This window comes from Xyrauchen texanus, chromosome 42 (genome assembly GCF_025860055.1).
Source record: "Xyrauchen texanus isolate HMW12.3.18 chromosome 42, RBS_HiC_50CHRs, whole genome shotgun sequence".
NCBI classification, from domain to species: Eukaryota; Metazoa; Chordata; class Actinopteri; order Cypriniformes; family Catostomidae; genus Xyrauchen; species Xyrauchen texanus.
This window is the reverse complement of record NC_068317.1, coordinates 17,481,486-17,499,736: the sequence shown is the minus strand read 5'-3', so window position 1 is coordinate 17,499,736 and position 18,251 is coordinate 17,481,486. Positions and strand designations below refer to the sequence as shown.

At 37.0% G+C, this 18,251-nt stretch overlaps 1 protein-coding gene across 1 annotated transcript in view; it reads left to right on the top strand.

Moving 5' to 3' along the window:
* The window catches only part of LOC127634994 (methionine synthase reductase-like), a 40,042-nt gene extending 27,149 nt beyond the window's left edge, over window positions 1-12,893 (top strand). The window contains exons 13-15 of the mRNA XM_052114797.1: window positions 1,226-1,318; window positions 9,021-9,197; window positions 9,703-12,893. Coding sequence (XP_051970757.1) covers window positions 1,226-1,318; window positions 9,021-9,197; window positions 9,703-9,847 — 415 coding nt within the window. The 3' untranslated portion in view covers window positions 9,848-12,893. The remainder of the gene's footprint in view (window positions 1-1,225; window positions 1,319-9,020; window positions 9,198-9,702) is intronic.
* The last annotated feature ends 5,358 nt before the right edge of the window (window positions 12,894-18,251 follow it).

Genomic DNA, 18,251 nt, shown 5'->3' with positions numbered 1-18,251 from the left:
ACAGCTGTTTTTTTCAATAGCTTAATTTTCAGTGTGCATTCACTGAGTTAGAACTCCATATTTAAGAGTTTAACACATATTATATTTAGTTTATTGTTCTGTAAATTGAATGTGTTGATCTGGTATGGTAATATTTTTTTATTGAAAATAAATGCATTAATGGAAATCAATGCTAATTACCTATTCTTGAATTTACAAACAATTTGAGCAATTCAAGCTTGATGTTCCACCTAAATGCAAAGCAAATTTGTGCTAATTTTGCAGTCATCGCAACCCCAACTGCTACTATAGGCAACACATCTCAGCAAACCACATTAACAGAGAACAGACAGCACAGAATGAGTGAGGAGCCATTCAAACAGGGCCTGTTTTAGCTTCAAAAGCAGCTAGATGGAGTGCAGAGCAATAGTTTAAATATGTTTAACTTTAAAACTTGTAAAACAGTGCATAAAAGATGTGGCATTCAAATGTTGCGAGATGCTGAAAAACAAGATGTGCCAAAATGGCCAAAAAAATGTCAATCTGATGCATGTGTGTATTGACCAGGGGTGGGGAACGTCAAGCCTCAGGGCTGTCTAAGGCACACAAGACCATTTTACCAGGCATGCAAGGACATTTGAGAAATAATTTGAAAAGGAAAAAAATGGCCTTGATTCAAATAACTGTAGAAAATACAATTTTAAATGAAAACAATGCAAAATATTGTATAATAGACAGACCTTTTAGTGTTTTTCTACAATCAGAAATTGCAAGCAATTGTATGGCCCACAAATAATTAAGTAAATACTCGAATTGCCCTTAATGGGATAAAGGTTCCCAACCACTTGTTTAGACCAACAATTACAAAACAGCGCAAATGGAATGTGTGAACTCCGGTGTGAATTGCCCGAGTCTACTTTGGACAGATTGACAAACTCAATTGCAAAATGGGTTACTGTAGACTACAGGGCATTAATTATGTTTATTTTCATTTACATTTAATCATTGCAAAGCGACTTAAACATGAGGAACATCACAAGCCATGTCCAATAAAATGGAAATAAACAATATATTGATCTGTAATGCTACTTTTTGTGTATTCAATTATCTTTTATTTGGGTGCTTTTCTCAGAAAATATGGATTAATACAATTGATTAAATGAATTGGCATACTAAGTAATTAGTCATTTTAATTTTTACTTGATTGACGCTCCTAACATAATATTGTATCATTTTGACCTTATAGAGAGAAGGAACGAGAGGCAAACCAAGAAACCACATTTGGAGAGACATGGCTCTTTTTTGGCTGCCGTCACAAAGACAAAGACTTTCTTTTCAGGTATGTGGATTTGCCAAACAAACAGATTGACAGACACATGCACATTAATCCACTGTGACCTGCCTGTAACCAGATTATATGTCATCTACATACCCTGGGATTTTCCTTTTTAGTGACTTGATCTGTCACCTTTACAGAATCTATTGGCTTTTTGGCTTCTCTTGGTTGCTATAAACCAGAGGCTCCTGTTGCAACGTAATGATGAGAAGGAAATAAAATTAAAGTGCTCCCTCTGAGACTATGGGGCAAATGATACGAGACATTACGTTTGATGATTGGGGTCTGAGTGTCCCATAAGTACACAGTCATAACTCTGACACAAGGTCCTGAGTAATGACTTTGGTGTCTGGATTGGGGAGCATTAAGTGTGTGTAAATGTATATGTGTTTTGACCACAGTACTTGCCTCTACTGACACAAGAGCTAATAAAAAACAAGATTTAAAGTAGGGTCTTGACATGCTGTTTAAATCTATCAGTCTTTGTCTTCAGTGGTCACAAAGATCAGTCAAAAGGATTCCCCCATTGAAATCATCTACCCTTCCATTTGTTTTGTCAAACTGCTTACTACAGTTTTATTCACATTTGTCCACGCTGTGGGATCTCATTTATCATGGTCTCTGCATCGATTAAACCAATCAATAGAATGTTTTAGGTATCGTTCAGTGTAACACCCTCATTGTCTACGAAGCTATAATGAGTCAAGAAAACAGATAATGCTCATGGCATTTAACAAGAAAGATTCTAAACCTGGCTTGCGAAGCTCAAAACACTGAAACACAAGAAGCAAACAGACAAACTGTTGGCAGGGTCCAAAAAAACGTTGACGCACCTGCTAATGGTGGGTGAATTGAGAACTTATTAGCCATAAATACTTCTTAATAGCACTGAATCTGTATTTTACATTATTTCTATTATTAAGCACATTTACTTTGAAAATGGATCTATTTAGCCTTTGTTTTCTTGCATATTTGTAACTAATAGTGGCGAGCCAGTCTTGTGATAATGAAGACACATGTTGATTTTGTTCAAGAGTTGTATTATTTGTTTTTTAACTTGACAATCTTTGATTTGAATTGCTCATGTCTTGTCTCAGTCAGGGTCAGATTGTGTTCTTACAGGTTTGTTCTAACTGTGTGTTATGTTGCAGTTCTTCACAATGACAAATCACTCAATGTGACTAATTTTACTCTCATTTGGTGCTTGTTGAGTTTTAATTTTGTAGCCCTGGTTGTCAGGCAAGACTATTAAAGAAAACAAACAGTCCGCAATCATTTCTAATCAAGAATAACTCTTATGAGTGTTAAAAGGGTGAAATCAGCCTTAATCAGTGTTAAAATATGGAACACTTGTCTTAGCCCCCCTGCTACCAACAAGCTCCTTGTGGCTTTGTTTTTATATGGATTGCATGAGAAGGGGTAGTGGGTTGATCATGGTAAAGGGATCACTCAAGTCTGCTTTCTTTGTAAACATTTGATATCTGTGACCAGAAAATGCTAGTACAGCTTTTGTCTGGGCCTGGCAAGACAGGCATGACTTCCAGAAGACTCATGCAAAAACATGCACTCTACCGTTGCTGTGTATTTCATGCCTGTGGCATAGTTTCTGATCAATTTTAACTATTGTGTATTATGAAGACCGTGTTGATAGTAAAATAATAGGAAATATCAACAGAAATATGTGCAGCTACTTGCCTATCTTTAACTGTTAAAGTCAAGGCCATTCTGGTTGCTTTTACATGACGTTACAACTGTCAATTGAGAGAATTCAGAGCTTTAATGAAATTTGGATGTTGAAACTATAGGGATCGTGGAGCACTGTGGGGTGATTTATTTATTTATTATTTGGAATGATTGGAAACTGTCGAATATTTTATGTAATTGAATTTGCAATCAAAGAAAATAACAAAATGACAAATAACAAAAATTATCACAAAATAAAAAAATATATATTTTTCAAGGTTCATAAAGACATGAAGGTTTTTTTTAAATATTTTTTAAACCAGTCAGGAACTCTTCATTATGGCAACTCTAACAAGATGTGAATGCAGCATTATTCCATACATATTCCTTTTGCTTTTTACAGAGCAAATCCTGAATAATCATTGTAGTTAAGGGCAGTAAATGTCCCAGTATGCCCTTGTCATGTTTCTTCAAATATTTTGATTGGCATATGTGTTACAAAATGCAATAAACCTGCAACAAAAAGTCAAAATCTGATTAAGGCAGTGGTTCTCAAATGTATTTAGTCACTCTTTGAAACAACAAAAACAAAAATACACTTTCAAACCATACAAAAACAGAAGGAAAGATAAATAAATAAAAAGTGATACTTCTGCAGGAGCAACCCCTGGGCATGAAAACATTGCAAACCAAATCCTCCATTCATCTATATATAAATATCAGAAGGGTCTTCTCTCAACTGAGACATTTAGACTGGAAAGTTTTTTTTTTAAAGATAGTAATTATTGCAAGGATTCATAACTGTGAATGTTAATCCACCTCAGTAGTATCTATAAAAGCATTTTTAAACTCCAGTAAACTTCCAGTAAGAATAAACGATTTTGACTGGCCCATCCTGGCCAGTGCTAAGAAAAGTAACAGGTACTACATGTCAGCGACAAGACTGAGGGATGAGAGGTTGGTAATAGGCTGTCCAATTTCCAAAAGTACCATACAAGTCATCCTTAACTCTTGCGCCTTATATATAAATTCTTCTGAAGCCATTCAATAGTTTTTTGTGAAGGACCGACCGAAATATAAGTGTTAATTAATAATTTCCCCCATTTAAAAGTGGTGCGCGAGACATCTTTGTTTATATAAGCACAGCTGACACTATTGCATGCTTTGTGCAGTTCGCACTGCAGTGCCTTCCAAAAGTTTATACAAAGCAGGAGAAAAAGCAGAGGTGTAGAAATTGTGCACATTGGTTCTTGCGTGTATTGTCACTATTTTTGCTGAATGTGTGAAATTGATTTGAGAACAGGTCTGTCTTCCGCACCTCCCTTACTATACCGTTGCACGCCCCACACTTTGAGAACCACTGGATTAAGGTGTCTACGATAATGGGACTGCATTTGTAATACTCCATGGGCCCTATTTTAAGAGCACTAGTGCTATGTGCAGCACTATGACATAAGTCATAAGTGCAAAGTCAATCGGCATGACCATGAAGTTTTGGTATTTATGTGCAAGCATGCGCTAAGTCTAGGCACAAGTGGGTTTGGCGAAATCACATGCACAATCTTCTCTGGTTATTAACCCTCTGGGGTCGACGGACGCGCCGGCGCGTCCTGCTGGATATTTTCGTAATTACAGCAGAAACAACTTAAAATACTCCGTCATTTTTGGGTATACAGTTAAGTGTAAGACATCATTAGAGACTATAAAGGGTCTACTTTAATTTGGGTACATTCACAATAACAACAAAATCTTGTGCTTTTGTACAATAAAGAAAATAAAAAGGGTGAGCTTTCTGCAGTCTCTGTGTTCACGAGCATATTTCAGAAACGCGCATATTTAAGATGTCTGCTTTTAAATAAAACAATTCAAATTTAAAACAAATATTCTCCTGCAATGCAATCTGTATGAAACAAAGCGCTGTACAGTTTTTACTAGGCTATCTAATTATCTGTAATGTGATCACTCCCACCAGCAGAGCGCGCCATTCATATGCTAAAGTGCTGAGACAATCGAGGCAAATGGACACGCCCCCGACTCTGAGGTTTAATGTAAACGCAACTCAACTCAACATTTCTGCGTGTTTGTAACGATACACAGGCGACTGTGAGGTTTGATTTAAACACATTTCATTAATTTTTCTGTGCGTTTGCAACGATACACAGACCAGAAAACTCCAGGATAGTATGGAAGAGTTAACATTTTCCTCAGAAGAAGAGCAGGTCTCCAGTGAACATTTTGTTTTTTGAAGAGAGACTTGATCCAGCCGAGGATACAATTTCAGACGAGTAAATCATTGAGTTTTCATTAGTTGACATGCTATTTTATATAAACATGTACATATTTTACTAGTGGGACTGTTTCCAGACTTGCCAGCCAGGATTCAGAGTATTAACATTTGAAATACGACTCCTAATAAGCAAGTTTTGGTTACATTTAAATGCTGTTTTGGCTAAAGCAGATATTTAAATTGTATGCTGTATAATATAAATATGATATGTAATATGTAGGGCTGTCGAGTTAACGCGCGATTAATTATAGAAAAAATAACGCGTTACATTTTTTTTACGCATTTAATCGCATGCATGTTGTACCACCTGTATACTCCAGAGGGCAGTAAGTGAGATTTCAGCTGTGTGAGCAACACACAGTTTACACAGTGAAGAAAGCAACACAGATACACTCACCTATAGGATTATTAGGAACACCATACTAATACTGTGTTTGACCCCCTTTCGCCTTCAGAACTGCCTTAATTCTACGTGGCATTGATTCAACAAGGTGCTGAAAGCATTCTTTAGAAATGTTGGCCCATATTGATAGGATAGCATCTTGCAGTTGATGGAGATTTGTGGGATGCATATCCAGGGCACGAAGCTCCCGTTCCATCACATCCCAAAGATGCTCTATTGGGTTGAGATCTGGTGACTGTGGGGGCCATTTTAGTACAGTGAACTCATTGTCATGTTCAAGAAACCAATTTGAAATGATTCGAGCTTTGTGACATGGTGCATTATCCTGCTGGAAGTAGCCATCAGAGGATGGGTACATGGTGGCCATAAAGGGATGGACATGGTCAGAAACAATGCTCAGGTAGGCCGTGGCATTTAAACAATGCCCAATTGGCACTAAGGGGCCTAGAGTGTGCCAAGAAAACATCCCCCACACCATTACACCACCACCACCAGCCTGCACAGTGGTAACAAGGCATGATGGATCCATGTTCTCATTCTGTTTACGCCAAATTCTGACTCTACCATCTGAATGTCTCAACAGAAATCGAGACTCATCAGACCAGGCAACATTTTTCCAATCTTCAACTGTCCAATTTTGGTGAGGTCTTGCAAATTGTAGCCTCTTTTTCCTATTTGTAGTGGAGATGAGTGGTACCCGGTGGGGTCTTCTGCTGTTGTAGCCCATCCGCCTCAAGGTTGTGCATGTTGTGGCTTCTCAATTGCTTTGCTGCATACCTCGGTTGTAACGAGTGGTTATTTCAGGCAAAGTTGCTCTTCCATCAGCTTGAATCAGTCGGCCCATTCTCCTCTGACCTCTAGCATCAACAAGGCATTTTCGCCCACAGGACTGCCGCATACTGGATGTTTTTCCCTTTTCACACCATTCTTTGTAAACCCTAGAAATGGTTGTGCATGAAAATCCCAGTAACTGAGCAGATTGTGAAATACTCAGACCGGCCCGTCTGGCACCAACAACCATGCCACGCTCAAAATTGCTTAAATCACCTTTCTTTCCCATTCTGACATTCAGTTTGGAGTTCAGGAGATTGTCTTGACCAGGACCACACCCCTAAATGCATTGAAGCAACTGCCATGGGATTGGTTGATTAGATAATTGCATTAATGAGAAATTGAACAGGCGTTCCTAATAATCCTTTAGGTGAGTGTATGCCCATATTAGAAAATCAGCATATTATAATGATTTCTGAAGGATTATGTGACACTGAAGAGTGCAGTAATGATGCTGAAAATTCAGCTTTGATCACAAATTTTACAATATATTTAAATAGAAAACTGTTCTTTTAAATTGTAAAAAGAGTTCAGAATATCAGTGTTGTTTCTGTATTTTGGATCAAATAAATCCAGTCTTGGTGAGCAGAAGAGACTTCTTTTAAATGGTAGTGTAGGTCTAAAATTAAGTAAAGTCTTTATGTAAAGAAAATATATAGTCAGATTACCTTTAACTTAACTTGATTTGGAACATTGAGTCTCCTCACATTCATTCTCTATCCCTCATTGAAGAGCCAAGGGGAGGGGTCTTTGTCTCATGTGTGAATTACAATGAATATTCAGGATCATTCACACCTCCTCACATATGACCTTTCAACACTAAAAGTCTCTTACGCAAGTTAAATTACTATATTGTTTTGTATGAATGAGTGATCAGGATGGTTTTCACATTATTTTGTAACAAAAACTCTAGGCTACAAGATCCAGTTCTCAAAAGTCTTGTGGACAAATGTTTAGTATGTGTTATATGGTTTTATTTCAGTGACTTACAATTTAATTTTTTTCAAAAACCATGCATAAACTTTTATTTAAAAAAAAAAAATACAAAACTGTAGCTCATCTATTATTGTAGCCCAGATTGTGCTGAATATAGGGTTTAGGCATTAATATGTTTTTAAGCAACTGAAAAAAGCACAAATGTCAATGCATGTCAAAACTTCTCCAGGGCCCAAAATACCCTCAGACCCCAGAGGGTTAAACCATCTGCATCCTATCTTATAGTCCATTCCCTCAAGTACCAGCGATATAAACAAAGATAGCACGTTCATAAGAAGTTGGTAATGTAAATTAACTGTGTAGAATTAATAAGAAGAGAAAAAAACAGTCCTTTTATATGCTTAGATAATATTCTTGTCCGAATTTGGAGGTACGCTCCATTAATTTAAAGGGAATGTAAGTATTTTTTTATCATTTTAATCTGCTGACACACAAATCATGGCTAGTATTAACAGTGTTTGTATTGGCACACACTTTAATTCTATCAGCCTATTTTGATTTTTGATGAAAATATAATCAAAATTACTAAATGGTAAAAAAACAAAAAACAAATCCTACACCAAATCCAAACATTTCATCCTTTTCCATTTCTTTCACCAGCACCTTTTGCAGTGACTTAAAAATCACTTTAAGACAAGGAGTGGAAAAATACCAATACAAATTAGATCATAATTACAATAAATCTTTGTGCTAAAAACAGACAAGGTTCAGAAACGTATTAGCGCAATTATCTATTTCTCCGAAAAATGGCAAATTGCATTTTGCGCCACTTCATTAACATATAATACACCCACAGTTTGCGCGCATACACCCACAGATAGTGAAAATACTTTCACCCATGGCCACTTGGCAAAAAAAAATTAAATGACACTTGCCGCGAAAATTGAACTCTGAAATAGTGCTTCCGAAAATTGGATAAGACGTAGCGCACAGTCATTTCGCATAGGACTGTGCTTTGTGTACTCATGAAATATCTTAACCCAGGAAAGGACCTTTGTGTAAAAAGGTAATTGGAAACAGTTTGCATGATACTTTCCTAATCGTCTGTTTGAGAATAAAGCAATCTTGGCTATTTTGCATAGGGCCTGTAATGGAAAAAAGACAAAAGAGGCTGATTTTTGCAAGCAAGCGTTTTCTCTAAGAAGCAGGTTACTGACAAAAAGAGTGATTGCAAAAAGATGTTCAAACTTTGAGCTTGACCCCGTTTTTTTTACTTTTAATTTCTCTATTCTTTTTTCAAATTTTTGTTAAAGTAGCACACAAACATTTGTTAGTTGCTGAAATGAAAGCAGAAGCTGTTAGAGTGGTGAATTTGAGCAGCCTTGAGGTTTTATAAATGGAACATACTAATGAGCTACTTTAGCACACCAAAACCTGAGAAAATCAAATTTACCATTTGCAGAAGTTCTGTTTCATACATTTAGTTTAACCACCACAAAAACAATCACTTACTGATGAAATAACAGTGAAATACTGTAATATGCACAGTACTGCTTATTTTCCAGAGAGGAGTTGGAGAGATTTGTCCATAATGGAACCCTGAGCCATCTGATTGTGTGCTTCTCCCGAGATGAGACTGATGCTGTTAACAGACCAAGATATGTCCAGCAAAATTTGGTTATTCATGCTAAAAATGTTGCCAGCATCCTCCTCAAAGACAAAGGCTATCTTTACGTCTGTGGGTGGGTACAAACCCTTGTAGCTCAATTGCAAGAGTCTGATCATCACTGCTTGTTAATGAGAATTTAATTATACTGTAAATTGTTATAGTTTTTAATTATTCCAAATTATATTTTGTGTACCACTGTTTCATTTGACTAAATATATTTTAGGGAAGTAATTAAATCTCTGCACTCTACATGGTGAGGGTGCGAAGATCCAGAAGATTCAGCTGCATCAAAGAATAAATTATCCTCGCTACCTATTTCTTTAAATAAAATAACGGAAATAAGACTGTGTGGATAATTTTTTATTAAATATATTTAATTCAAATCTGTCCTTTTTAAAGAAAAACAATTGTGCATTATCTTTCATCAAACTTTCTCCACCTCTGAAACTATATTTATTTACTATTACTTTTTCCAATTGGTATCTTTGACTTTATTACTGTATTACAATTTATTACTGTATTATTACAACAATTTGCTCACATAACCATTAATGACACAGTGTCTCATGATTTTACAGGGATGCAAAGAACATGGCAAAGGATGTGAATGACACTCTACTGGAGATCATAGGGAATGAACTTCAGCTGGATAAATTGGAATCTATGAAGACAGTAGCAAGACTTCGTGAAAACTATCAGTATCTACAGGACATCTGGAGCTGAGAACATACGCACACACACGCGCGCATCATTTTCAGACACAGAAATGCCAGCTACTGTTCTGCCATTTCAGTTAAGATGTGCACCACAGGTGCCATTGAGTGATTTTCAACTGACTTTATTAGTCTCAAAGGTATTCACATTATTTTTTCTTGTAAGGCTTTTAGAGCATTATACAATAAGATTAGCTGTGTTTGGTCAAAATCATATCAATTGTGCCTTTTATGCAACTATTAAAGGGAGCCCTTTCATTTTATAAACATTTCTGTGTGGTTTAAATACATTTTGCAGGTAAAACAAAAAGTGAAATATGCATAATGCATACAAATCAGAAGGCAGGAGACGGTTTACCAGTCTGCTCAGACTGGAGCACCGCCTGCTAGAAGTGAGAAACATAAACATGACAGACTGGATGAGAAATCTGTTAGAAGCTGCCACATTCAGGATAATCTTCAGCATTTTTGTGTTTTTTAATTCCAACAGTTTTTAATAAGTACACACACACACACACAGTCAGGATCATGTGTCGCTCTCTCTCTTGTCTGGCGGCCTGGATTGCCCTTTAAATCCCTCTCCACTCTGACTGCAAACAAAAAACCCTTACCGTAATCTTTCAGCCTCACTGAGAAGAGGGCTCGCCGGCCCCGGATACACCGCCATATGGTCCTCAGCCAGCTGGACCACCCCATTCAGTGACACGCCGGTCAGTGAAACTGGACCCACTCCGCTGTCCCTTTTGGTAGCCAGGTGATGCACTGCTCAAGTACCATCAGATCGCGTAGCTCTTTGGCGTCGTGATCTTCAGGCAGCGTCCCCCCTCCGCAGGCGTAATGGAGCTGTCGTGATAAGGCGAACGGATGGGCGTGCTTCCCATGCATCAATTTCCAGAAGCGCTGGCGATGCTGCTCCAGGCTACGGCCAACCTGCTGCAAGATGGCTCATTTCAGATCCTCGTACACCAGGAGATTGTTGACCGGAAGTTGATGGTCCGCAAGCTGGGCTTCCCATCAGCAGCGGCAGTAAGCGGACTGCCCACTGGGAGTCCGGACACTTCCACGCCTCCGCCATCCACTCAAACAGCTCAATGAAAGCCTCGGTGTCATCTCGCGGTCCCATCTTCGCCAGCGTGGCTGTAGTCGCAGTGGAAGATCCCTTCTGGAGTACTAAGCTCCATAACACCTGCCGGTCCTCCGCTTGAGCCTGGACCAGCACCTGGAATCACAGCTCCTGTTCCACGCGTAGCTCAAGGAGGGCCTAATGTTGAGCCTGCTGGATGCTGGCGAGGGTCTTGAGGAGTTCGGCTAGTGGAGAGGACTCCATGACATTTCCTTCCTCCAAACAAATTCCCAGGTTTCAAGTCTCAGGTGAACAGTCAATGTAAATCTTTATTTTTACATGCTCCAGTTTATCCCAAAGCTTCTGCTTTCCAACAGACACATACACACACATACAGTCAGAGTCAGAATTGTGTGTTGCCCTCTCTCTTTCGGTGGCCTAGATTCCCTTTTAAATCCCTCTCCACTCTCACTGCAAACAAATAACAGCTGTGTCAACAGGTGTCAGTCCTTACCGTACTTGCTGTCTCGGCCTCTCCACAGATGTCGATCGGCCACACCCCCATCACCACAATACACATTTGAGCATTCGAAACCAGCTGCCTTTTAGTCATTGGGCACCAAACTGACTTGGCACTGAAACTATAAAGACTGGATTTCTTTAATATCAGTTCTTTGTCTTTAGCACCAACTACCTGAACTCTAGGTACCTGAAGTGCCCATCATTTTGGCTTCCCTCAAAAAAAATGTTGTTCTATCTTTTCTAAATTACTGTGTGGTTAAATATAATCATCAGTGATATTTTCAGCTTTTCTCAGACCTTTATCTTTATTTCCAAGTCTGGTCGTATTATTCATCATCTTCATGACCTTTCTTTACATGCGTCTCAGACAACTCTTGTCTCAGTTGTTATTGCATAAGAAGAGACTTGAGTTTTCTGCTCTGTCTGTGTTTTTGCTGTCTGGTAAACACTCATTGTGCACAAGGACTCTTGATGGCAATGATTCACGTAAACAGTCCAGAGGGTCAGCAGGCTAATGAGACAATGTATTCATGAATGAAGAATTATAGAATCCGCCTGCCCCAGGAGGTTATGGAGTGGTTATGAACACAAACCTTTAATGGAAAGTTCACCCAAAAAGAAAATTCTCATAATTTACTCACCCCCATTTTGTTCCAAACCTTATATGACTTTCGTCCATGGAATACAAAAGTAGATGTTAGACAGAATGACTGACTCAGTCAACATTCACTTTCATTGTGGGGGAAAAAAGAAGCAATGAATGTGATGCTGACTGAGGCTGTTACTCTGCCTAACATCTAATTTTCTGTTTCATGGAAGAAAATGTTTTTTGTAACTACAAAGAGTGGGCACATTTTGACAGAAGCTTCACTTTTGGGTGAAGTCATGAACATCGAACTCCTTTGGATTATAAATGTCCTGGTGCTCAAGAGTGTTCTCAAGCTTTCAGTATGAGCAGTGATTAGTTTTAACTGCAGTGCTTAAAATGTAAAATGCTCTAGAAATTTTATGTGCATAAAATCTTTGATTAGAAGCCATGAATGTGGGTTTTATACAAAAATGATCTTGACCAACACCACTTGAACAACATAAACACCATTTTAAAAGAAGCAAAGCAAGGATTAATTGGAAGCAAAATCCAAAAAAAGTCATCCCAGATGCTTATTCTACAGAATATGCAGTGTCCCCAAAAAGCTTGTGTATTTGTACATTTAAGCCACACCTAAGAAATTATGCAAGACCTTTTCTCAGAACTATAACTTCACTTTTCACTGCCATTTTTGCAATTCATTTTAACCAACTGATCCAAAGGTGATTTTTAGATTATGCATAAAGTTAATTCCCCGTGAAGTTAACACAGGTATCCGAGCAGAGTAAGTACCACTAAGGTTAACAACCAGAAAGTTTCCAAAAACCAAATCATAATTTTGAAACATATATTTATTTTTTTAATGATTTAAAATTAAATTTGTGAACCTGAATGTGTGCTTATGCAATCTTTAAAATAAATTCACTTGATTTCATATTTGTTATCAGAAACAATTGACATTAAAGTTGAAACTTGAAAATGCTAGCAGTTTGTGGAAGAAAACTTTACGTCAGTCATGTTTTGGCACTGTTTTTCTGCAAGGATGAATCTCATGATTTGAGCTTACGTCGCCTGTGTGTGATCATGACTGGGAGATACTCGGAGACGGAGTCATAAAGTGCTATTTTCATGGTGATATGTTATACAAATCCGACTAAACATTTAAACTGAATTGTTACTTGCTTTGATGAGGATAAAACACTCTTATTTACATATTTTGAATAAATGAATGAATTAATTTTACATAGCACTTTTCTGACACTACACTCTAAGAGCTTTTACACTGATAACAAACCACCACATTTTAATATGAATGTTCAAGTGTTTTATCTACTTTTAATGTTTGTATTGTACTACAAGAGGTGAAACTCGTAACATGGCTGATACTAGTTCAGTGGAAGACTTTATTATATTATATTATATGAAATTGTACAGCCTCAGTGATAAGGCAAAGTGTACAGTAATACTGCAACAGTACGTCTATTCAATATACACAATAACAATGAGTATAATTATGGGGACAAAATATACTTTATTAAACATGAAAATAATATGCTTAAATATGCAATATAACTATTACAAGAAGTCAATTTCAGAAGTCATGCATATTAGTAAACATGTTACTGTAACTTCACCGGACAATGTCGATGCATTGCAATTGATTTACACACAAGTCATTTTCAAGTCATAAAAGCATGACAACCAATATAAGCTTCAACAGCCCTACCAGAAAACATATCCAAGCATTATAGCAAGTAAACAAATTCACCAAACAGATTACATACATCAATCCAGACTGCAGAGATGCTGTCCTGAACTGTGAGTCTGACTGAACTGAATTGAAGGGTGTAGTTGCTGATGTGACAGCTGATTCTTCTTTTCTGTGTTCATGACATGACGTAATGACACAAGGAGGAACGACATAAGCCATTGATTTTAAGCCAAATCTGACCCGACAGCTCAAAATACAAATAATTTGGATAGGCTTAACGTAGTGAATCAGAGTAAGGTAACCTTAAGGACATTGTTTAAACACTGATTGTTTATGTACTCCATCAGTAAAGGCAATAAAAAAAAATTTGGTTGCAAGAAGCCACTGCATTGAATAGTTCCATCATTTGTTGCAGTGAGCACACCATGACAAAAATTAAATTTGGATATTTAAAACCCTTTAAATGTTGCAAACACCCCTTAAAAAATATCTTCAACTTTCTGACCTTCACCTCTTTTTAAAAGGACACTTTTTGTATGTTTCCTGTATAAACAGTAAAAATCAAATTCTATTTTATTTAATTTTTTCTATCCCATAATCCTCTCTGATGTTTACCAATATTATTTGCATCTCTGCAGGGTAAAAACTGTTAGGACAGCACTGCAAAAGCACACAAATTAATCCCATAATTAATGTGCTGCATTAACAATAGGTTTACTTCTAAATTAGATGCTCTTAATTAAAAAGGTTCAAGGTGCCTTTATAAGAGGGGTGCAAAGAAGTGAAATGGTTATGCATATAAATCATGAAGGCCACAATTGCATTGCTGCTCTGGTTATGACAGATCTCCCTCTTTAAGAATAGCTTAAATGAAGCAGAAAGATGCTTGCTGGGGGTAATGATTATCATTAGAGGAGGCACTGCCCATGTCCATGATAGTTGACCATTCCTGAGAAATTATTCTGATAAGTTTTACATTTTACTGACATAAAGTCTAGAATGTGCTGAAAAGTGTCGATGTTCTCCACAGACCTCTACAAAAAAGGATATGGAACAGAGTTATAGGATGCCTAATAATTATAACTATAAATGTGATATTTAATGTTCACCTACTATTCAAAAATGCAGTCAGAAGGTCATCAGCTTAGCTCATCTGATAATAGCCTCCAACTTTACAAAGAAAAGGGGCTGCTGTTCATCTGTGTGTTCCATCAGTTATTCACCTGATCATCTTATTGAAACACACATCCAATAAATGTTGCTAGCATTTTCAGGGCTTTAGAGTAACATGTCAAATTTGATACAACAGTAATTGATGTCCTCTTATCTGATTGGACAAGTGTCATTCCAAGAGTGCTAATATTTAATTTAACATCACTGGTATGCTTCACTGTTTGTATACCTCTGCCATTTTGTGCAGTCTGTTTGATCCTGCTTTGGCTTCATTTGGACCTATTTTAATAGCGGAGCATAAATAGACAAAATAAATATGTGTCTAAATTGTAAGTTACTCAATATTAGCTTCTTGTTTACAGACCTTTTTTTAAATCAATATTGCACTTGCGCTGTCCTAATGAATGTTTTATCAGTTATCAGTATGGCTGTGAATATCTGTGACTTTGTGCCAACAGCCGAATCACAGCCATGCTGATATTCAGTACAACAGCGCTCTTGTTTGTGTTATATTGCTTAAATGACACCATACCATGAGAAACAAACCATTATTACTGCATCTATGTGATTTTGAATTTTTGTTTTTTATAAGATTTATACAAATTACTGTTTTAAAACACAAAGAACAGAGAAACATGTACTGACTGGTTAATGCTGCTTATCAAACTCAAATAAGCTGAAAGAAAACACAGAGTCTGTACCATTATTTTTTACATTTTCAGTATATAAAAAGTACAGCCCATCTATCTCAGGTATTGCTGTGGAAAAAGGGTGATAGGGGAGTGAATTAGTACTCATAATTACTAAAAGGCCTTCAGTACAAAGCTAATTGATTTTCCATCTAATGAGTGCAGTGGTAATGATCCTGAAAAGGGGGTTGTACGCTTTAGATAAAGAAACCAAGAGGACAGAATGTGTTTTAGGGGTTTTGTGTATAAGGTTTTCATAATTTGTCTAGAGTAAAATCATGCTTTGGGCAGAGGAGTCATCTGTCAAACCCTTCTGTCATCCATTTAATTATTATATGCCACAAATGAGCAAAGTATTCAATAATGCAATGTTAGATATTTTGGTGCATGAAGTGAAGTGGGTAATATAATTTCTCTTAAAATGTGACTATTGAAATTATTATTATGGGGTAAAATCTGTTATGTCGTGATGGCTGGTTGAAACTGAAGTGAGACTTGGAGATCTGGTAAGGACTACACTGTTCCACATAAACCTTTATTGGTAAGTCTCTACAGGACAACTGTCTGTTCTTTGCTACCTGGCCCAGCTAGAAATTATGTGCTGAATTAGTGCATTATATGCTTCCATTGTTTGCTTCTCAAACGTGAGACTAAGTGTATTTTTGTTTCTTGTCAAAGAATTTGCTTTAATTATTGCCTTTTATTATTCTAACCTAAATATAAATGTTGTTATTATTATTATTGTTTTTATGCCAGATTAAATATTTACATGTTCTAGGTAGTCATAGGTAATACAGGTAATGTGGGACACTTAAATATTGATTGGAAATTCAGGGGATTTGTAAAGCTAGACCTTAATCGCCAAGAAGAAACTTCAGACAGTAGACCTTAGACTAAATTAAGTTTCTAAGTTAAGACAGTACAGTGGTAGTTCTGAAATACTACTGCTCATATGCTTTCATAAATATATCTCTAAAAATACAGATGGGTGTGTATATGTATGTGTAAAAGCCAAATTTTTCTCACTTCCTCACCATTTACAAACCTTAATACTTAATTAGCAGTTTATAATAAGACCTCTAAGATCTTTTTTTTTTCCTCCCCCTTTCTCCCCAATGTGCTCTAAGTCCTCGTGGTGGCGTAGTGACTCGCCTCAATCGGGGTGGCGGAGGACGAATCTCAGTTGACTCAGCATAGGCATCTTATCACATGGCTTGTTCAGCGCATTACCGCGGAGACCGAGCGCATGTGCGGCATCCATGCACAACTCACAACCTGCCCCACCGAGAGGAAGAACCACATTCTAGTGACCACGAGGAGGTTAATCCAACGTTACTCTACCCATCCTAGCAACCGGGCTAATTGGTTGCTTTGGAAGCCTTACTGGAGTCACTCAGCATGTCCTGGATTCGAACTTGGTAGTCAATGTCTTTGAACATTATTTTTACTTGATACATATGCATTAACCTAGTCCAGTTTAAACGCAGAACACTTCAGTTGATGTACATCCAGAGCTGGGGAAACAACATGCAAGACTTGTTGGATTTACTGATGTTAAAAAAGTAGTTAAACACCGGTTAAATGCCAGGAAACAAGGTAGAATAAAACTTATTGATATTGTATTTCCTTAGCTAGGATCCCCTCAATCTTTTCCCTAATCAGATTTCTGAAATAAAAAAAGAGTGAAAGAAGCTGTTCTTAGTTAAAATGTTAGGAGGTAGTGATTACAATTAATCCATATTTACCACCCAAACTAGTCCATAGTTCCAGCCTAGCACTCACCTCTAATCAAAATCTACCCATTCCAGAGCAGTTACAAACATATATAACCACTCAAAATGTCCTCACAACTACTACAACAGCACTTATTCCATTTATCCACTAGAAGTCTTATAGCTTAGTCCCCACCTGCAAATCAATCAAAGTAATGTTAATTCTGGTATGTTCCAACATAATCTTATATTGTGCTGTATGACAGTGGACATGTCGGTCTTTAGTATGTTCTTTGCAAACTTTAAATATTGAGAAACAGCTAACATACTGAAAATGTGGCATCTTCTCAGATAAACATCAAAGATCCATTTAGTTGAATACTCACATTTATTGCTTATAAATTATAACAAAATCAAGGCAATTAAGACTAAACAAATAAGACCAAAAATGTTAGTGGAACATGTTTTCCAACATGATGTTGTGACTAAAGGCTAAACTGGCTTCATATGTCCACTAAAAATGCCCTTGACACCAAGGTATTTTAAGTAAAATGGCTAAGAAGTGGCATTAGTTTTGCAAAAATAAAAATCAAAAACAGAACTTGTTTAAATTTATGGTAAAATACCAGCTGCTGTTGTTGCCAGAAATCCACCATAAAAAATACAGTGACCATGTTTCTGGCATCACAGGATGTCGTTTTGGTGCCTGAATATTTCAGTTAACTAATTTTATATTATTAAATTATATAAAGTTATTATAAAAACTGATTCGTTCTGATACAATAAAAATCTGCATTTTACTCTGATCCTTGATGCTCATCTTTATAAATTCAAGGAGAACATGGGAGTGTACTCAGAGGAGCAATGCGAGCACTTCCATCAGGATATACTGGACTTTGAAAGCTGCTACCACAGACAGTATAACAATAACATTATGGGAGACTATATTTGGTGG